Consider the following 17,882-nt stretch of genomic DNA (forward strand, 5'->3'; position numbering starts at 1 on the left):
GACAACCCCTTCTCAGTCATGGGCATATTCCTCTGACGGCCTGACAAATTAAGGGGCGTCAGAGGTATGACCATTCTGCGGCCTGCCCGATTTAGAGTGAGCAGTCGAATGGCCAGTTTTCACTGTTTGTATCTGCAGACTGAAGCCTGGCAGTAAAGAGCAGGGAAAACTCCAAAATGACCCCCATATGGTCTCCAGTTTTTGTATTTTCAAAAACAAGATCCCACTTTGCAAGTTTGTTTTTGAAAATACATAAACATGCGAAATCTTTGACGGAAGGTGCCAGCACGTTGAAGGAGCTGTCCATCAAACTTCTATACTTTGGCATGAACTGCTGTGACAGAGGTTCCTGCCATTGTTAATGGATGTCTGCTGTGTTAGTGAACATTAAATTAAATCTGGCCTTATGACTCCAAGGCTCTTACTGCCTTGTCTGTCTGTTATTGTAGAAATGGGAGTCTTAGTGGGGCCATTTATTGGCGCAGCACTGTACTACCTGGCTGTCAATGGACACTCTGTAATTTCGGATCAGAAAAAAGTTCCAAAAATATTCAAATATATGACAGAAAAATATAAAATGTTAATTCTATGCTCCTAACTTTACATTTAGCTATTGCACCCTGTAGTACGATTCTAAAGTATTTGAGAGCACTCATCACCTCATCATCATGAACCTTTATAAAGGTTTGCATTAGATTGGCCAGGCAGCAGTAGCATCAGTGGAAGATGCTGAGTAAGTGCGACTCCTGAGAAAAGTGTGCCGATCAGGAAAGGGAAGCAGGAAGGAAATCATAACGCATTGCAAATTGAAGAAGACAAATTAATGTGAGCTAATGAAAATCATAATGGACATCTCTGTAATAACAATAGCACATTTCAATATATATGGGGTGATCAAGGCAATCCAATGTCATGCAAGTGATTGTATAAGTGCAGAAATGTATCGACTGAACCTGTGTTCCTTTAATTAATAGTTATGTTTTCTGTGTAATTTTAATATGTCAATTCAAATTGGTTGTTTTGAAATAATAACCTTAATATAAAAAATAAACTCCAAAATCAAAAAGATGTGATGTGAATATCAAAATAAAGATCACAGGATATCCCATTCCAATGAATTTGGTCCTTAGTTTTCTTAAGACTTTAGTAGATCTATAAGACAAAGTACGTTAGACTATTACATATTTCAGATATTTTTGAAAAAGTTGCATTTTTCAATAGCAAGCATTTGTCTCCAAACATGCAGGTGCGCTTTGTCCCTATGCAGGCAGTAATTGGAGCCCAGAGGCATTTAGACTAAAATAGTATGAATAATTGCAACACTTTCACATTCTTTAGGTCAAAAACCCTTAATTTGCTACTACAAAGCAATTTTATTTATTTATTGTGATTGTGTATAGCACAGACATGGCCCGTAGGCATCAGAGCACTTTCCTAAAAGCAGACTGAATTAATAACAAATAGAAAATATACATGCAACATAAAGGTGAAGAGAACACCAGGTTAGTCTTCCTGTGAGGCAAAGTGTTCCGAATGCATTCACTGTAAAACATAGCAGTGACAACCATGTGGTGCAATACCATGAGCTGGACCACAATCGTTTGTGCCGGTTGAGGCTGGTCTCACGTGACGGGACCGTGAATGGGGTTGTAGTGGGTTAGGCCAGATGTTGTGCTATGAGAGGAGCTTTGAGGTCCTTTTTTTTTTTAGGTGACCTGACATTTGGTCAAGTGAGCGCTCTGAGTGAGATAGTTCCATAATCGGAGGGTGCTTCTGAAGAAGGTTTGCTCCTATATCGCTAATGCATGAAGGTGAGTGCCTCGAGGGGGAGCAGTTAAGTGGTTTGAGAGTCTGTGGGCGCCTGAAATGTTCAGTTTTTCTGAGAGGTACGGTGGTATAGAGGAATGTAGAGCTTTGAGTGATGCAGGCAGTTTTAAATTGAGCTCTCTATTCTATAAAAAGCCACTGAAACGAAAGTTGACTGCGGAGATGTGGTCGAATATCTTGTCACATCACAAAGTGGGCTGTTGCATGTCGGACTGATCTGAGATGACCAACGTGAATTTTAGGAATGCCAGAAAGAGTGCACATCCGTAGTACAGTTTGGAGTGCACCAGTGCCTGGACAACAGACTTAAGGCTGCGTGCTGGGACGTGGATCCGGATTCCCAAAAGAAGCCTTAACTGGAAATAGGCACACTTCACCATGGAGGAGATATGGTTTTTGAGCTTAAGACATCTGTTGAGGGTGAATCCCAGAGATTTGGCATTCTGTATAATGAACAGGTGGCCATCCATTTCTGGAGGATATCCACACAGGCTTGGATTGTCAAGTTTGAATTTCTTCTCATGTCTCCAGAGAAAGCTGTTTTGCTTGGTTTAGTTTGAGGTGGTTGGTATCCATTCAAGTTTGAATTCTAATCAAGGGGTTGGATAAGTGGATGCAGTAGTGCAATCTACTTGCATGAGACCTGCAAGTAGATTTGGGTGCCACTGGCATACAGGTGGAAAAGGACTCCTGAACTCCTGAAGATTGTGCAGAGGGGTTTGAGTTAGTGGTTGAAAAGGGTTGGGAGAGAATTGCGCATTGTGGGACCCCTTGTTAAAGGCTGACTAGATTTGAGACGTAATTCCCAATTTTTACAATTTGGGAGCAGTTAGTTAGGTAAGAGGTGACCATCTAAGGACAACACAATCAATACCTGCTCAGTGCTTAAGGGTGTCTAGCAACTGTGTCAAACACCACAGAGAGATCGAGGGGCACAAATAAGCAGTAATTGCAGGTGTACAAGATGTGGAGGGTGTCGTCCACAATTTGGAGTATTAATACACACAGAATAGCTCCGCACTCTTCAAAAGGTTCAAATATGTTTTTTTCAAATGATAATTTTTTTACATCTCTGCGGCACGAAACAAGGATACACTTTTCCTGGCCCCTGTGTATTAATGCTGATATTATACAGCCTTTGGAATATATAGGCAAATTCCAAATTTACTGGGTTCAATTCATTAAGAAGAATTCGATGAATCCGGATTACTAAAAAAATAATTTTTAAGCCCTGAAGAAGTCCGATAGCGGACGGAACGCGCTGGCTATTCCATTTACAAGAACTTGAATAAAGAATACATTTTAAACTTCAACCGTTTTGATCGACTTCATTTGGGAAACAACTGTGTAGTGTAAACCATTTGTAAATGTGGACTTGGTTAAATGAGATTATCATTTGAAAAAACATGTATTTGTACCTTTTGAAGGGTGCTGAGCTATTCTGTGTGTATTAATTTTAGGAGATAAGGGGAATTGACTCCTTTTCTCTATTTTGGGACATAAGGGATTGTGTCTCAAGCTCCCGTGCACCTTCCTTTTGCTGTATATCACTTCCTGGGGCGTTAGGACTGGTGCAGGCATTAATGCTTTGATCCCTATCTTTGTTTACTGCACAATTTGGAGTATTTCCTGTACTGTGGTCTTGATATAATCGGATTGAAGGGAGTCAAAGAGGTTGTTGTACTGGATGTGGGATGACAGTTGAGAAGCAACAGAATTTATATTCACCTTACCTAGGAGAGGCAGGGTGGAAATAGGTCAGAAGTTATGGAAATCATCGGGGTCCAAAGATATTTTTTTTTAGGAGAGCAGAAACTTCTCCTCTTTTTAGACAGTCTGGGAACAAGCCCTGATCCAACGATGAGTTAAATAGGATTGTCTAAATGGGGAGAAGTAGTTTGGCTAGGGATTTGCTGATGGAGCCCAGAATAGCATTGGAAAGGTGGTTAGACAGGTCTACCTTTAATAGAGTATGTAGTAAATCGGCCTCAGAGATTGGGTAGAAAGGGGACCATGGTTGTAGTGCCTTGCAGGGCAGCATCTCTTCAAAGATGTTATCAACTTGGTAAGCAAGGGAAATGTTTATATCTTTTATTTTTATCTTTTTGTCAAAGAACACTGCAAAGTTATTGCAAAGGATCTCTGATGCTTAAAATCGGAGGTTCGATGGAGGGTTGTTGACTTTATTAATTACCTCAAATAGTTGTATTTTGTTCTATTTTTAGCCGTATCGAGGAGGGATCTAATATGCGATGCCTTGGCCATAAAGATGGGCTTTTGTACTTTTGTCTCGCAGCACAAAGCTTGTTAGTTTTAATGGCCAGGGTGCATGCCACCAGTCTGTCCAAGTTTCTGATATTTTTCCTTTGTAGAAGTCTTTGGAGTACCAGTGGTAATGGGTTTGGGATCTACTCTATTTGATCTTGATGGGTCTAAATTCCTCAATCAGGGAATCCGACCAGGAGTCGAAATTGTCTGTGCCTCGTTGATGTCAAGTTGAGGTAATATTCGAGGTGAGATTTGATAGTGCTAGGTTGGCCATGGTTTCTGTATCACTGTTACTGGTATTGCTGAACCAGAGTTTTTTCTTTCTTTGGCTGACCAAGGGTTTTCATGTTTGACAAAGATACTATGAATGGAATCTGTAGGTGACCCAACCAATCAACCAGGATGGGGTCACTGGTTAAAAGGAGATGTGATGTGCACTGGTCAGGTCGAGAGTGGCGCCTTTGCAGTGTGGGGGGTTTGGACAGTGCTGGTGGGGGTCATTGTCATCTAGAAAAGTTGCAAAGTGGTCCTGCTGCTTATTTGCTCCACAACCCCATTGAAATTTGAAGTGCCCGAGAAAGATAATGTTAGAGCTAATTAATTGTGCTGTGAAGAATTCTATGCCTTTTTCAATGAAGGTGTTGCTTTGACAGGAAGAGTGATAGATCACATTCAACCGGAGGTTAGAAATGGCTTATGGCATGAATTCCCTTGATAAACACTTCAAGAATTGAAAGCGGGTGTTTGGGAGTAGTCTATAGGTCAGACAATTTCTGTATGTATAATTGCTAGACCTCCACCTTTTTTTGCCTTCCTCGTTGCTTCTCAGAATCAAGTGAGGGGGGCAGTGGTAGTGGAAGCATGCTGTTTGTGGTATCGTTCAGCCAGGTTTTGATGAGGATCAGGATTTCAATGAGGTCAGTGATTGTGTCTGAGATCGCAAGGTAGTGTGACTGCAGAATAACACTTGTGCAGCATGCAGGTAAGAGAGGAACTATCATGCCTAGACCAGGGTATAAATATTCAGACAACTTTCAATATATGGCACCTGAGATACTAATTACATTAAAGAGTTGTAGGTTTTTCCATGGATAGAAGCGAAGCATGCCTGTGGTGTGATAATGTGTTCCTAAACATTCTAAACCACATTATTTCACCAATGCGCTGAACAGTTGCTTTGTAGAAGATTTAGCAGAGTTGGTTGAGTACAATTGTGTCATCTGCAAATTGTATAATCTGGGCAATGGGTTTAGCAACTTCCGTGGGTTCGTTGGTTTCACAGAAACAGGAAGACTAATGTCATCTCTTAACGAAAAAAGTAACAATTACATTTAAATCCCAGTTACGCAAGTAAAAGGTATTAAATAGTGATCAGTCCAGAGTAGTGGTAGAGGCGTTTCAGTGTTCAGAGCATCGAGCTTGCTGTATACATGATCTAATAGATGGCCCTTGTTGTGTGTCACTCAGATTACTGCTTTCAGCGTAATTTTACATAAAGGGGGAGGGGAGAGGGGTAAAAAAAAAATATACACATCAGTGTACACTAGTGAAACACACCAGAAAACAAGTGAGGAGGCCACTTTTGCTCAGGCCCCCTGCCCCGCTCAGTATGCCTACATTAATGGGAGGCCCAGCGAGAGAAAAGGGGTGACACCTCTACCTGTTGCTGCTATACGGGAGATAATGAGTGCCCAACTCCATCGAGAAAGGCCACTCCGACTATACCTCCAGCGGCCCAGTGGGGGTCTAACAACAGAGACACCGCCCAAATCGGCCCCCAGGCTGCTCAAAAGCAGCCCTCAACTGGAACTCTGACCCCGGCCCCTCGGGCATTGCCCTAATGCCCCCGTTACCTATCCGACGCTGGCTGTGAATATAGAAGTTTCTCGGGCTGTGCTCAGCACTAATCCTTGCCTCCATCAAGGCCCTTCCCCCTTCATAGCCCTGCCACCTTCAAGGTCCTTGCCACTTCTCACACGGTGAAAAAAATTCTCAAGTTAGCACTTCTGCATTGTTCTTAGTGCTTAACAACCATTCCAGACATAAGGTTCTGGACACAGCATTCATATCCCAATATCGCTTACAGGTTTTATAATCCTTTACTCAAGGCACAGTACATGGGATATAGGGTTCGTAACTGAATGTGGCTGATAAGTTTCTCCTACATAGCAAGGTAAACAGCTAAAAAGGAGTGAGCTTCACTGGTTGGTTTCCTTTTCCCAGGTCAAGAAGTGTGCTTCAGGTTGAAACTTTGTATCACAAGTCTGTGCCCACTTCAAACAGTGGTAACTGCGGGAAACCTATTTGAGTTGTATAAAAGGTGCTTTCACACCCGTCCTCGCAGGAGCCAATAGTCCTGAATATCCAAAGCAGCAGTTCCCGGTCTTCTAGACCTAGTCACCGCCGCTCACTCCAGCGCAGCTCTACTGTGTGGCCAGAATGCAGACTACTGAGCAAGGCTTCATCGGTGGGGCTCCCTTTACAGTGGGAGCCACAAAATAATATGGCCACTGCATGCTGCAGTCTGTGGCCTGTAGTTCACAGGCTTGTGCGCTTTAAGTCTGGGACCTTGCTTGCAGCTATCACTAATGGTGTCCACAGCCTGTTCCCAAATATAGGCGAACCCCTGTGGCTACAGCCTGGCCCCTGGGATAAGCTCTTGGCCCTGTGACAATGAGGGACGACCAGTGCAAGGATTGTACGGTGTGGTCAGTGTGGTATGATGTGTTTCTCTTCTTTGAGAAAGAGTCATCCATGTGGGTAGGAGGTTTGTAATGCAAATGGTAATGTCTGAATAGAGTTAGCATATAGCATCTCTAACAGTTAATTTTCCATGGCCCATTCGATTTCAGTAGAGGGAGGCAAGAGCATGAAAGTAGTTCTATTCATAAATCAATGCATACTTTACATTTATTGCAGCTTTATGGATGTCTTTGTTTTGGATAGTTTATTTCCAATTGTGTTCTCAGTTTAAATAGTAATGAACACAATAAACACACAATGTTTTCGTCCATTCTACCTGTGGTTATTTTATGCCATCATAAACGAATAGACATTAGGACGCGCACTCTGCATGTACACTGAGGTCATCTGGGGGTTAGCCCCACCCCCTCCTACAAGCAGCACGCATACAAAAAACTTCGCCCTCATTACTAAGCCAAAGACATCCAAAATACCTTCCGGCTAGGCTGATACACAGAGGAGGGTGAGGCTTGGGGTAAAATTAGTATACGCCCTGAGTCCTGGCCGCTTCCTGCTGGGCCTCAGTGCAGAGTAAAAAGAGGACATGAAAGAATGAGAGGGAAAGAGGAAAAAAGGGACTGAGAAACAAATTGGTGTGTATGTCTGCTTTTGTGATTGGGGCGTAATATGTATGGTTGGGCAGGTGCGTGTGTGTGTGGTTGGTTAAATGCTGCCCCAAACTTAGCATGGCTTGGCATTATAGTCTGTCCCTGGCATAGCCGTTGCCAGTTTTTAAAACAACTCTTCATAGATTTTAGAAATAGAAAGGCCATTAATGTGCACCATCAAAAGTATACATAAAGGTGAATAACATCATAATGCAACATAAAATCTGAAAACAAAAAAAACCTAAATAATGCTATACATCCCACCGACCTATTAGAGAAAAGACAGATATTTCGCCTAGTATGTTGTTCCTTCCCCTCATTCAATGACATCCCACCCCTCTTCTTCGCTTACACTCCTCATCATGCTACAAATGCATAGCTGGCTTCAAGTTTAAGATGTAACTAGACATCCACCCAGTATTTCCTCAACTTTCAGCATCTGATCATTCAACTTCTATATAAATCTCTCATATGTGGCCATATTGAACATGTCTTACAGCCATGAAGCATAAGCTAGTACTTTTGATGTTTCTGCTATTGAATAAGCCTAGTTTTGCCATTGCAATAGATTTTGAGAGCAATCTCCTCCACTGTGGTGTAATTTCTGGTAGATAGTCGGGTGTCATGTAGTAGCCCGGACTCTTAATTCAGAGGACTTCCAATCTCCCATTCCTCTTTCATTTCTTCCTGGGTTTGTGCTCTCAGTCTTGGTTCAGCCATTCTTGATGACATTCTGATGGACTTCCGAAACAATATTATCATACAAAACTGGCTTCTCCTTAGGATATAGTGGACTTATTTTCTGATATTCGGCTGTCTTTAGCATAATGGTGGCCCATCCTTGACATATGATAGGCCTTTTTGATAAATTTATGGATGTTAGTGAACTTGCCTTCACATATAAGGCCAGATGTATCAAAGGGTTTTACCCATTCTGTGACTATGGGAAAATGTGTTCGTACATATGGTCCATAGTGGGCATTCTTGACGGTATTTCGGCTGTTCGTAATATAACCCCTTCCATGCTGGTGACGAACCCCAGCCGTCATGCACTACAGTGCTCGTGTGCTGATGACGGCTGGGGTTCGTCATGGCCCGCCCGTGTTCTGCCGGCGGCCGCACACGGGGAAAATCGCGGCCGCACGGAAGGGGTTAATATTGTGTTATGGTGGCGCTAGCAAAATCCACTCGGTCTTTTGTTTATTGTGGCCATTCTTAAGAGTCTCATGTCTATCACTGGTATAGCAATGGTGGAAATCCCTGCTATATGATGGACGTGCCTGGTATTTGATGATGATTAGTGAACTTGAACGGATTAATCCGTTTGAAAAAACCATAATGAATGAGAGTGTGTGATTAAAATGACATGCTTTTGTTTGGAAATCACACATCAGTTGACTTTACTTGTAAATCCAGCATTTCAGAACAAAAGTGCAGTTGTTCTTGAATATGTAAAGCTTCACTTTATGGGATTTGGGATTATCTAGCCAAAACAAAAAACGTGTATTTAATGGTGAAATGGCTTTATTTTCAGAAATTGCTAGCTGGATGTTTTTGACAAATAACTGCATTTTGTCAAAAACATCCACTTGATAAGTTATCAGAGCTCAGAAATCAGTATCACACGTTCTAACACTAATGAAATCATTGTCCAGTCTGTGCTTTTAATTTAAAATAAAAGGAAAAGTACTTTTAATGCTCACACAGCTTAACACTAGGCATTAAATTACAAGTATGCACAGAATATATAATTTGCAAAACAGCAGGTTTTAGTGACAATAACAATTTAGCAATTTAAAACTGTTCCTAAAGAGGTCCTCGCAGAACAACCAGGGTCAAATCGCCTACCCTAAAAATGTATCCTAGGTGGGAACTAACCCTATCAATCTTGTCTGACTAAAATATCTCCTTAGTGCATTCAGTCACTTAATGGGGTTTTCATGATTCCTTTGGAGGCATTTCATCAACAATATTGAAAAGGTTTGCTGAGACAATATTTCTTCCGCTGTTTTTGAACCCAATGTTGGTGTTAGACGTTTACAGTCTGATTCTGTACACTCTTCTTTCTATGGTCTGTGGTTATGAAAAATCGAAAACATTTGAATTTACCTGTCTTTTTCAAGTAGATTCTCAATGATAGGAGATGCCTGGGATCTATTTGAAAGATACCGGGTGCTAAAACGATTGTCTACGTAACATTGGCAAATAAGATTTATTAATTACATGTTCAGCAGGCAACTCTTTATGTGCTAGATGTGTGCTTGTATTTGTAAAGCACAAATTTAGCTGGCTACAAACAGTGTTGTATGGGGGCAAGACCCTTTAGCCAATTTGTAGGGCAAATGTGGTTAAAAATCCGGTCCTGTCTCAATTTTCCAATGTTTTCGTAGAGCGGGTGAATCGCCAACACCTCTGGGGAGGGTTTGGTTTTACATTTACTAAATCATTTGTTCAGTTTTAAACCAAAGTTTTTACTGAGGGTGAGAACTCCCAAACCTCCACAAATTGTTTACCTCATATCCTTTATTTGCTTTTTTGATCTTTTCAAGGCAGATATATATTCCTCACCTCTTTCAAAGTACGCAAGCGGCTGTTGGGCCCAGTGTCACCTTCAGACAATTCATGTTGCAGTCCTAACTTTCTCCCGGGGTATGAGAAATGGCGGTATGTGTGGGGTCGATCCTAGAGATACAATCATCCAATTACCCTCATGTACCAATAGAATTTTGCACTTTCCATATGTAGTGCTTAGAAACCCCAGGGAGTGACTTACTCGATACAAAGAGTAATTCACACTGAAGTCTAAATAATGCTACACAAGAATAAACATGATTGAATATAACCTGTTGCAGTAGGATATATTGTTTATCTCTTTATTTTATTCTCCAGTTATCACCTAGACCTGTCTGCATAGTGAAGTGACGTTCCAGAGAACCTTAAATCTTTGCAGGCCTGTCTTTCTTCCAGTCACTTTGCTCTGGTTTATTCCCATAAATCTAATAGTTGAAGTCTCCCATCTCTGACAAAGCTCCAACAGCAAGGCTTTGAGATGAAGATTTATGTTGACAGTTATATTTATTATGCAGCACTGGGGGCCTGCAGTAAATTGGGCCAATTTACTATTCTATTTCCTTTCTCATTTTCTTTGTACATCTGAGAACTTGACATCATGCCCACACGTTTGCATGGCCAGTTTAGACTGTTAGTACTATAGTCCTTCTTTCTCTTTCAGTATATTAATCCTTTCTTTCCATTAACATGGAGTCTTTTCTCCTACTTTCCTTTAAAATCTTCGTCACTTATGCCTGGAGTGTTCAGGGAAAAAGGCCTTCACTTAATTCTTATGGTAATAACAAACTTATTTCCAGTGAGGAGCAATCTGGGCAGGTTCTGCACACCTGTCAGAGCACAAATAGAATTGTGACTGCAGGCTGGAATTTTCCGTTCCTTTTATCAATAGAGACTATCAAGTTGCGATTGTTGAGTTAATGTTGAAGTGGACTACTTGACTGCCCTCTCAGCGGAGTTACTGCCATTTCAAGCGTCTTTCCTTCAAGGGATCCAGATCGTAGCCCTGATCTTGTCTTCAGGTCAGAAAATGGACTGTATTTCACAAAGATTGTGAGAGCTTCACTTGCTACCTGGGGCCAAATAAGTGGCCTTCACATCTCTATGCCTTATTTCTAAATGCCTTCTTGGCACTGCTCCATGTTATGTTAGTAAAACGTTTTGATTCCCCCAGAAGCCCAGATTTCACCTTCGATCTGACTACCAGGATCTACTTTTGTTTCTCAAGGCCAATTTGTAGTGGCAGGAAAATCAATGGGAGCCTGTGCCATTACTCCCCCGATCAAATTGGTTCTTGGTTGTATGACTTACCCATGAAAACTGTTTAAAAACGTACCTTTATTTAATCAATACTGATTGCTTCCTCTTCTGTCCTGTCAGTGGTGTGGTATGTCAGTCCTAACATATCTAGTTTTTCTTTACTTGCTACTATAACAAATGAAAACTCCTACACCGAGTCTCACTGCCAGAATGCCACTAATGTGATCTATAAAAATGGGTGTATTTTACAATACGCAGTGATGTTTTATATAGCTATTGCATTGGTCTTAGCTGTGTCGCAACTGGGTTTTTTAAGGGTTACTTATGAGTTGCCATGTTTTTGTAATCAGACTTGTGGCGCATAATGTTTCGGTTTCTGTTGCTGGCTGTTTAGGTAGTGAAAAAAACAGGTGTCACAGCTGGGCCTTCTCTAGGGTCGCTGTCCCAAATCCATGGCTGTATGGAGCCTCAATCGCACTTAATTACTAAAGATGAGTTTTAAAAGGAAATAAGGCACTCGTCCTGACTGAATTTCTCCTGTCAGATGATCCTAGGCTAGGGTAAACTCCTGTCTGATCTACTCTACATTAGGGATTTTGCTATTTTGTAGCCTCTCTGTGTACCTCGGTGTGTCTGGCGAGTGCTTTGAAGCTGACGACAATCAGTCTATGTGAACGAGTGACTACTGGGGCACATAGACTGATCACAAGGCCCCATACGAACTAGATTCCAGTGAGTGTACAAAAGAAAACTATGGCTGCCCTACTAGCCTGTGATAGATTTTATTTTTCCCATTCCAAATGGAGAATAACATTTAACTGACCAGAAGCCATATTGTTCCTCACTTCTTGCTGTCAAATAAATCTTGGCCAAATTATTAAAAACGATCAACACAAAACCAGTATTGCCGGGGCAATCTATGCATATATTTATTTTGGAATTTGATATTTCATGCAGAAACTTGCAAGTATTTTGTATCATGCTTCCTCTTCAAATTATGCTTCCGCAATTTTGTTTTCTATTGAAAGTAACTTAAAGAATGCTTGTACTTTTGCTATTTTTCTGCTACTCAGCATGAACAGTCAACCAAAAGAAGAGAATTTACCATACCTGTTTGTCAACTTCTGTTGGCGCTAATAAAAAATAACACTCCACAGCTTCATCCATGCCTCTTGAAACAGATGAACTGAACACCATTTGCTACCACTGCTATTCTTGGGATAAATTGTGCCTCAGCAAATGGGAAAGCACAACATAAAACCTAAATCAGGATTAGCATTTGAGGGGGGAGTCGCATATCAGTTGTTACCTGTGCAATAATGAAGCCATAGCCTATCTGATCTTTGAATAAATGTTTCTTCATCTGATGATCTTTTGTAAAGGTAAGGTTGGGGGATTTTCCACCTAGCTCCTAGACTACGGACTACTCTTCTGCTCACAGTCCTGTTGGATCACTTTCCCCAGGACTTTCACTGTGCTGCAATGTCTATTTAAAGTGTAGATAACTTGAACTTTTACAGGCATCCTAGCTGTGGATACCCCATTACATCAAGGACTTAAGCAAGTATTAGTTGACCAGCAATGTCTTCAAAAATGTCAACAGTCATCAAAAACTGTTCTTTTTTTTAGTCTCCCTTTTTTGGAATTCGGTCATGAAGGCGTTGTGTATACAGTGCTTAGCTATGCATATTGTATAGTTGTACTGTACAAAGGATTAATCCCAGATTGGTCATCATTAATATTTGTGTTCCTTCACTAATAGGAAACTCTTTACTCTCATTAGTCAGGCAATGTATTCCAAGTCAGACCGACCACACATTCAATGAACCAGAATTGCATCCATGCACACTGCTGACCCATTTTGAAATTCATGTTGTTCCATCTCCAGAGAGACACTTAGCGACTGTGGATTTTATTACGAGTGCCCTAGTGTTTATTTATCGGAACTGACAAAATTTGACGCAAAATGTATCTGGTACTATCTATAACCCACATTTAGGAATTTGTCCCCGAAAATGGGGAACAACAGTAGGTTTTGATATTTTAGCCAAAATATGCAGGCCTTGCTAATTGTAGAGTCATTTTTACCCACTACATTTCGGTAGATTTGACCTGCCATCATTTATTGGGGGAACACTGCGGGAGGGCGATGTTAACCGACAAAAAACAAATTGCAATGGAGGTAATGCATATATTGCGATTTGTAATGAGGGCCTTAATGTAAAGACTTGAGTTCTGCCAGTAATGTGTCTAATGCTCTACCTTTCAATTGATCTTCTCGTTGCAGAAAATATGGGATGTATACATTCAATAAGGAAAGATAACCGGCAAGAAGACGGGCCGAAGAAGACTGAACCAGTACGTAAACCTGAGCGAACTATTTATGTCAGAGATCCAACGGCCAATACATCAAAAAGGCCAGTAAGTAGATAGTGACCCTGCAGCCAGATTAAGGCATGACTCCTTACATACATGCATGCATGCATGCAAAAAAGCCGTTACTGTGCAGTGCTATAGAATGCTGCCACTCGGATACTTTGGAGTTGTCAGATATGTTTACAATGTAGAGAACAGCACAATTGTGTGTTTTTAGCTTGCCATTGTTTTTATTAATTTTTATTTCACATATTAATCACAAAAACACTTTAAAAATGGTACTCGAGATCTACCTTATGTTCTAACCCCCATGTTTGAATACAAACCATTGTATCTAGGAAAAATAGAGCCACCCAATTATCCCCCAGGGACTGGGTAATTTCAATGACAAAAATTCTGATGCCCCTAAAGGAATTATTCAATTTAATTCTTTTTTGATAATGTCACAGTCGTGATCAGTATTTAGTAAAGCAGGAAAAACAGTTAACCAATTAAAACAATCAACTGTATCAAAACACAAATTTTATTCTTGTGATTTCTTTTTATATTATTATACTTTTTCTTTCTGGCAACAACAAAACTGAAAGGATTACATTTAGTTACAGTCTTGCAACATCACCATTTGCCAATAGAATGGATTTCTCAAATACCATAGTATGTGACACAGTCACAAATGATATAACAGTTTTTTATGTATCCAAATTACAACACAATAAGCAAAGTGGCGATATTATGTCGACGTTTCGGTCCTCCCTTGGTCAAAAGATCCTTAGGACCATCATCAGGACGATGTAGTTGCACATATATATCTAATGGAAAAATATATAAGCTTGTGCTTTAATAATGTACCTGCACGTCAATTTTAAAAAAGTTGCTTCACACAGCTGAACAACAAATAAACCTTATAAACCGGACTCCCCAGTGAATGAAGACAAATCACACCACGTGAAAATATAAATAGGTATATTAACCTATAATAAAACGATTAAAAACGTGTCACCCGAGCTACGAGTGTATTTGGTGGATTCACCTGTGTTTTTGAAAAAGTTCGATCTATCAGGAGAAGGTAATCCTTGTTTCTATACTGATTTTCAGATATGGTCTGTAACGAAATGTAAGATAAATCAAAGTCACCCTGACATGTTAATGTTTCAGGACAACCGCCAAGTGTATTTACAATATCCAGAATACTTACATTGGCAGTTTAAAATCGACCAAAACCTGCATAGACATGAATGAAACAAAATGTTTCAATTTATAAATGTGCCAAGTGATCGTATATAGACTAGTTCATCATTCTAACAGCACACCCGAAGTGTCAATGCAAAATAACTCACTCGATGAGAAGTGTCGACTGTCGATCACCTAAACACAAACGTAAAGGTCAGTAAGCCTATACCACCAAAAAATCTCTGTTATGCCATAAAACCGTGTTAATAGCAGAAGTTACGTGTCAGTTCTCACTTACTTAAGTGGATTCTCGGAAGCGTCTTGAAAAACGCCCCGCCGGCTCAGCTATTCAAAGACCGAGTAATCCGAGTCGCGATCTCGCCATGTTTTAAAAAGCGAACGCTCACTTCTCAGATGACGTCAGTATGGTGTCTAACGTGGCGGCCATCTTATAGATGCTAAGTAGTAATACAAGTCTGCAATTATGCTCGAAGAAATCATATTAAGAGCAATGTATACAAGCATCACTAGTACATTCAACTATGTAATCCCTTATGATTATCAAACCAATGGAGTATTCATGTGTCTGGGACCATCGACAATGTGGTCAATAGTGTCTGATCCTTAAGTCCAACCAAGAATGTCAATATAATCTGTCCCTTGATAATTAATGTAAGGTGGCCAGAGTATGCCACTCAATAAATGAATTTAATCCTTTTTCTACCGTACCGCATGACCAGATCCATTTATTCTCCCTCTGTGTGAGCAAACGATCTATATTCCTGCATCTTCTTGAGGTTTTTACAAATTCTATCACAAACCATTTCATTTGGGTAGGTGTGTGTGTTAATGTTTGATAGTGCTCAACTAAAGGTGCAGTCTGTACATTGCACCGAATACGAGATTGGTGCTGCAGAATACGTTTTTTTACTGCTTGTGTCGTTTTACCGATGTAGGATAAGTCACAAGGACACTGCACACAGTAAATTACATTTCTAGTCAGACAGTTAGAATGTTCCCGTAGAATGATTTCTTTTCCATTTACATTACACATTTTCATAGACACAGTAGTTTCACATGCAATACAATTTCCACAGGCATAGTGTCCTACTATCGGTGGCAAACCCCATATATTGTGTATTGTGGTGGGTACTGGATCTTTATATGCCCTTACTAAATAGTCACGTACATTTCTGCCTCTTTTGAAGGCAAAAAACCATTGTATACACCTCTGCCACTGGCCATAAACTGAAAAGGCGTGAATGAGTGCCTACACACGACCAATAAAGTAGGAGCACAAACCTATATAAAGACACTGGACCACTATGTCGCAGGAGATACAAGGGTTTGGTACCTGGAAAACCCTTTGTAATTTGTTGCTTTGGGCTAATTAGTAACAATCAGTCTAATGCATTATGGGGCTGCTGTCCTGGGTCAATTGAAAAGTAAGCACTGGAGCACGGTGGTCTCTGTGATGTGGGCTTGTCCGGTACCCTTACCTGTATGAATCACTTCCATATTAAGGTTTACTAAGCAGAATGTAGTATGTATTTGATGAAAAATAACCGGTCTCCTACATATATATATATATATTGAGATCCTGTAAGAAATTAGATTGTATTTAAATATGTTTAATACACCCCAAGGGTAGTGCTACTAAACACGTAGAATGCCTTAGGAATTATTTGATGAAAACTGTGGGTTACATATTTCCTAAGTACATTCTGAGTGCTTTTAGCTACAGCTATATTTGAAGGTGCACACAGAGGCGTAGTAGCGTAGGCAGTGAGATTCGGAAGGTGTGACTGTCAAAATTCTCAATTAAAAAATGTATGGGCCTCATGGTGGAGTGTTCAGATGACTACGGTTTGGAATGGATGGTTCATGTGAGGAGCAGGGTCACTACTGATTTGCATTAGGTGGGCCTCTATCTACAATGGCACAGTGGGCGAAACACGATGGGTTGGAATGCTTCCCAGAGGGATTGCCGCTATTTAGAGTGTTTGCAAGCATTTATCTCATTATATTTGGGGTGTTTGACTGAGAGTATGGAAATCTGGGGCTGGTGCAGCTTTCCAAGACTATTACTGCAGTGTTTGTGAAGTTAAAAAAGTTCTAAATTTGCATAATTCAAAGAGTACTTATGTGTGGGTGGAGATTTAGTACCGGTTTGGTAAAGCATTCATTATATATATATTTCATATTCTGCTCCAAAAAATGAACAAGTTAAAAGCAGTTAGTGAAATAAGAGCGATGTGAAAAACTGACAAGCATAGCAGTCGCACCTTAAACACTCCTCTCGAAGCCACACCCCTGCTTGACCCACCTGGGACTGGTAGTTCTCCCTGGGAACACATGACTGAAGGATCACTTATTTTAAATGTCTTTTCACTACATATGCTCTTCTTCATCTGTGTTACTAGAAACCTTGACGGTAGAGTTGCCAAATCGGTGCATATGGGAAGGGCTAATTCTTTCCAGTCCTCACCTTTTACAGATCATTTTACTAAGTGTCTGACAGTCCTACGTACTCAGCCCCAGTTGCAAATAGAGGTGGGCATGCCAGCAAATTAAAAGGGCATGCCAAGACTTTGGCTCAGTTCTAAGAGGCCGTGCAAGAGCCACACATTGAAACCTTTTGGCATGTACATCATGCATCAAATGTAATTAAAAGTCTCTTCAGAATTTTTTTAAAGTGTATTTGTTTAACATGCAGAAGTGTTACATCTTAATACATCATATATCCCTGCATAGCCAGAAATGTAAAAAATGTGATCGATTTTAGAAACATTAATGGCTTGCCCCATGACAATGCTATTAGTGAGCTAAGAGGCAAGTCAGTAGACATGTAAATCCTATTCTTATGATTCTCATTGTAGATGTACAGCGTACATCCTGAATGCAAGTATTTAAAAGTACTCTCCTATGAGATAATAAAGAAAAAGGAGGGCTCTGTGAAATAAAATATGTGCCTGGGATCACACAGTTTGGACAAGCAGGGAAGCCGATATCTAGATTATCTGGTTTCACATTCTGGAATGTAGCCACCAGATGGTTATCTGT

General features: G+C 40.5%; 1 protein-coding gene across 5 annotated transcripts in view; it reads left to right on the forward strand.

Moving 5' to 3' along the window:
* Positions 1 to 17,882, forward strand: part of LYN (LYN proto-oncogene, Src family tyrosine kinase) — a 332,543-nt gene that overhangs the window by 137,678 nt on the left and 176,983 nt on the right. For 3 of the 5 annotated variants that reach the window (XM_086965758.1, XM_086965759.1, XM_086965760.1), the window contains exon 2: positions 13,561 to 13,694. In XM_086965758.1, coding sequence (XP_086821884.1) covers positions 13,566 to 13,694 — 129 coding nt within the window. In that variant the 5' untranslated portion in view covers positions 13,561 to 13,565. The remainder of the gene's footprint in view (positions 1 to 13,560; positions 13,695 to 17,882) is intronic. The other 2 variants (XM_086965761.1, XM_086965762.1) reach the window with 1 other exon arrangement.

Source organism: Lissotriton vulgaris, chromosome 4_1 (assembly GCF_964263255.1).
Source record: "Lissotriton vulgaris chromosome 4_1, aLisVul1.2, whole genome shotgun sequence".
Lineage (NCBI taxonomy): Eukaryota > Metazoa > Chordata > Amphibia > Caudata > Salamandridae > Lissotriton > Lissotriton vulgaris.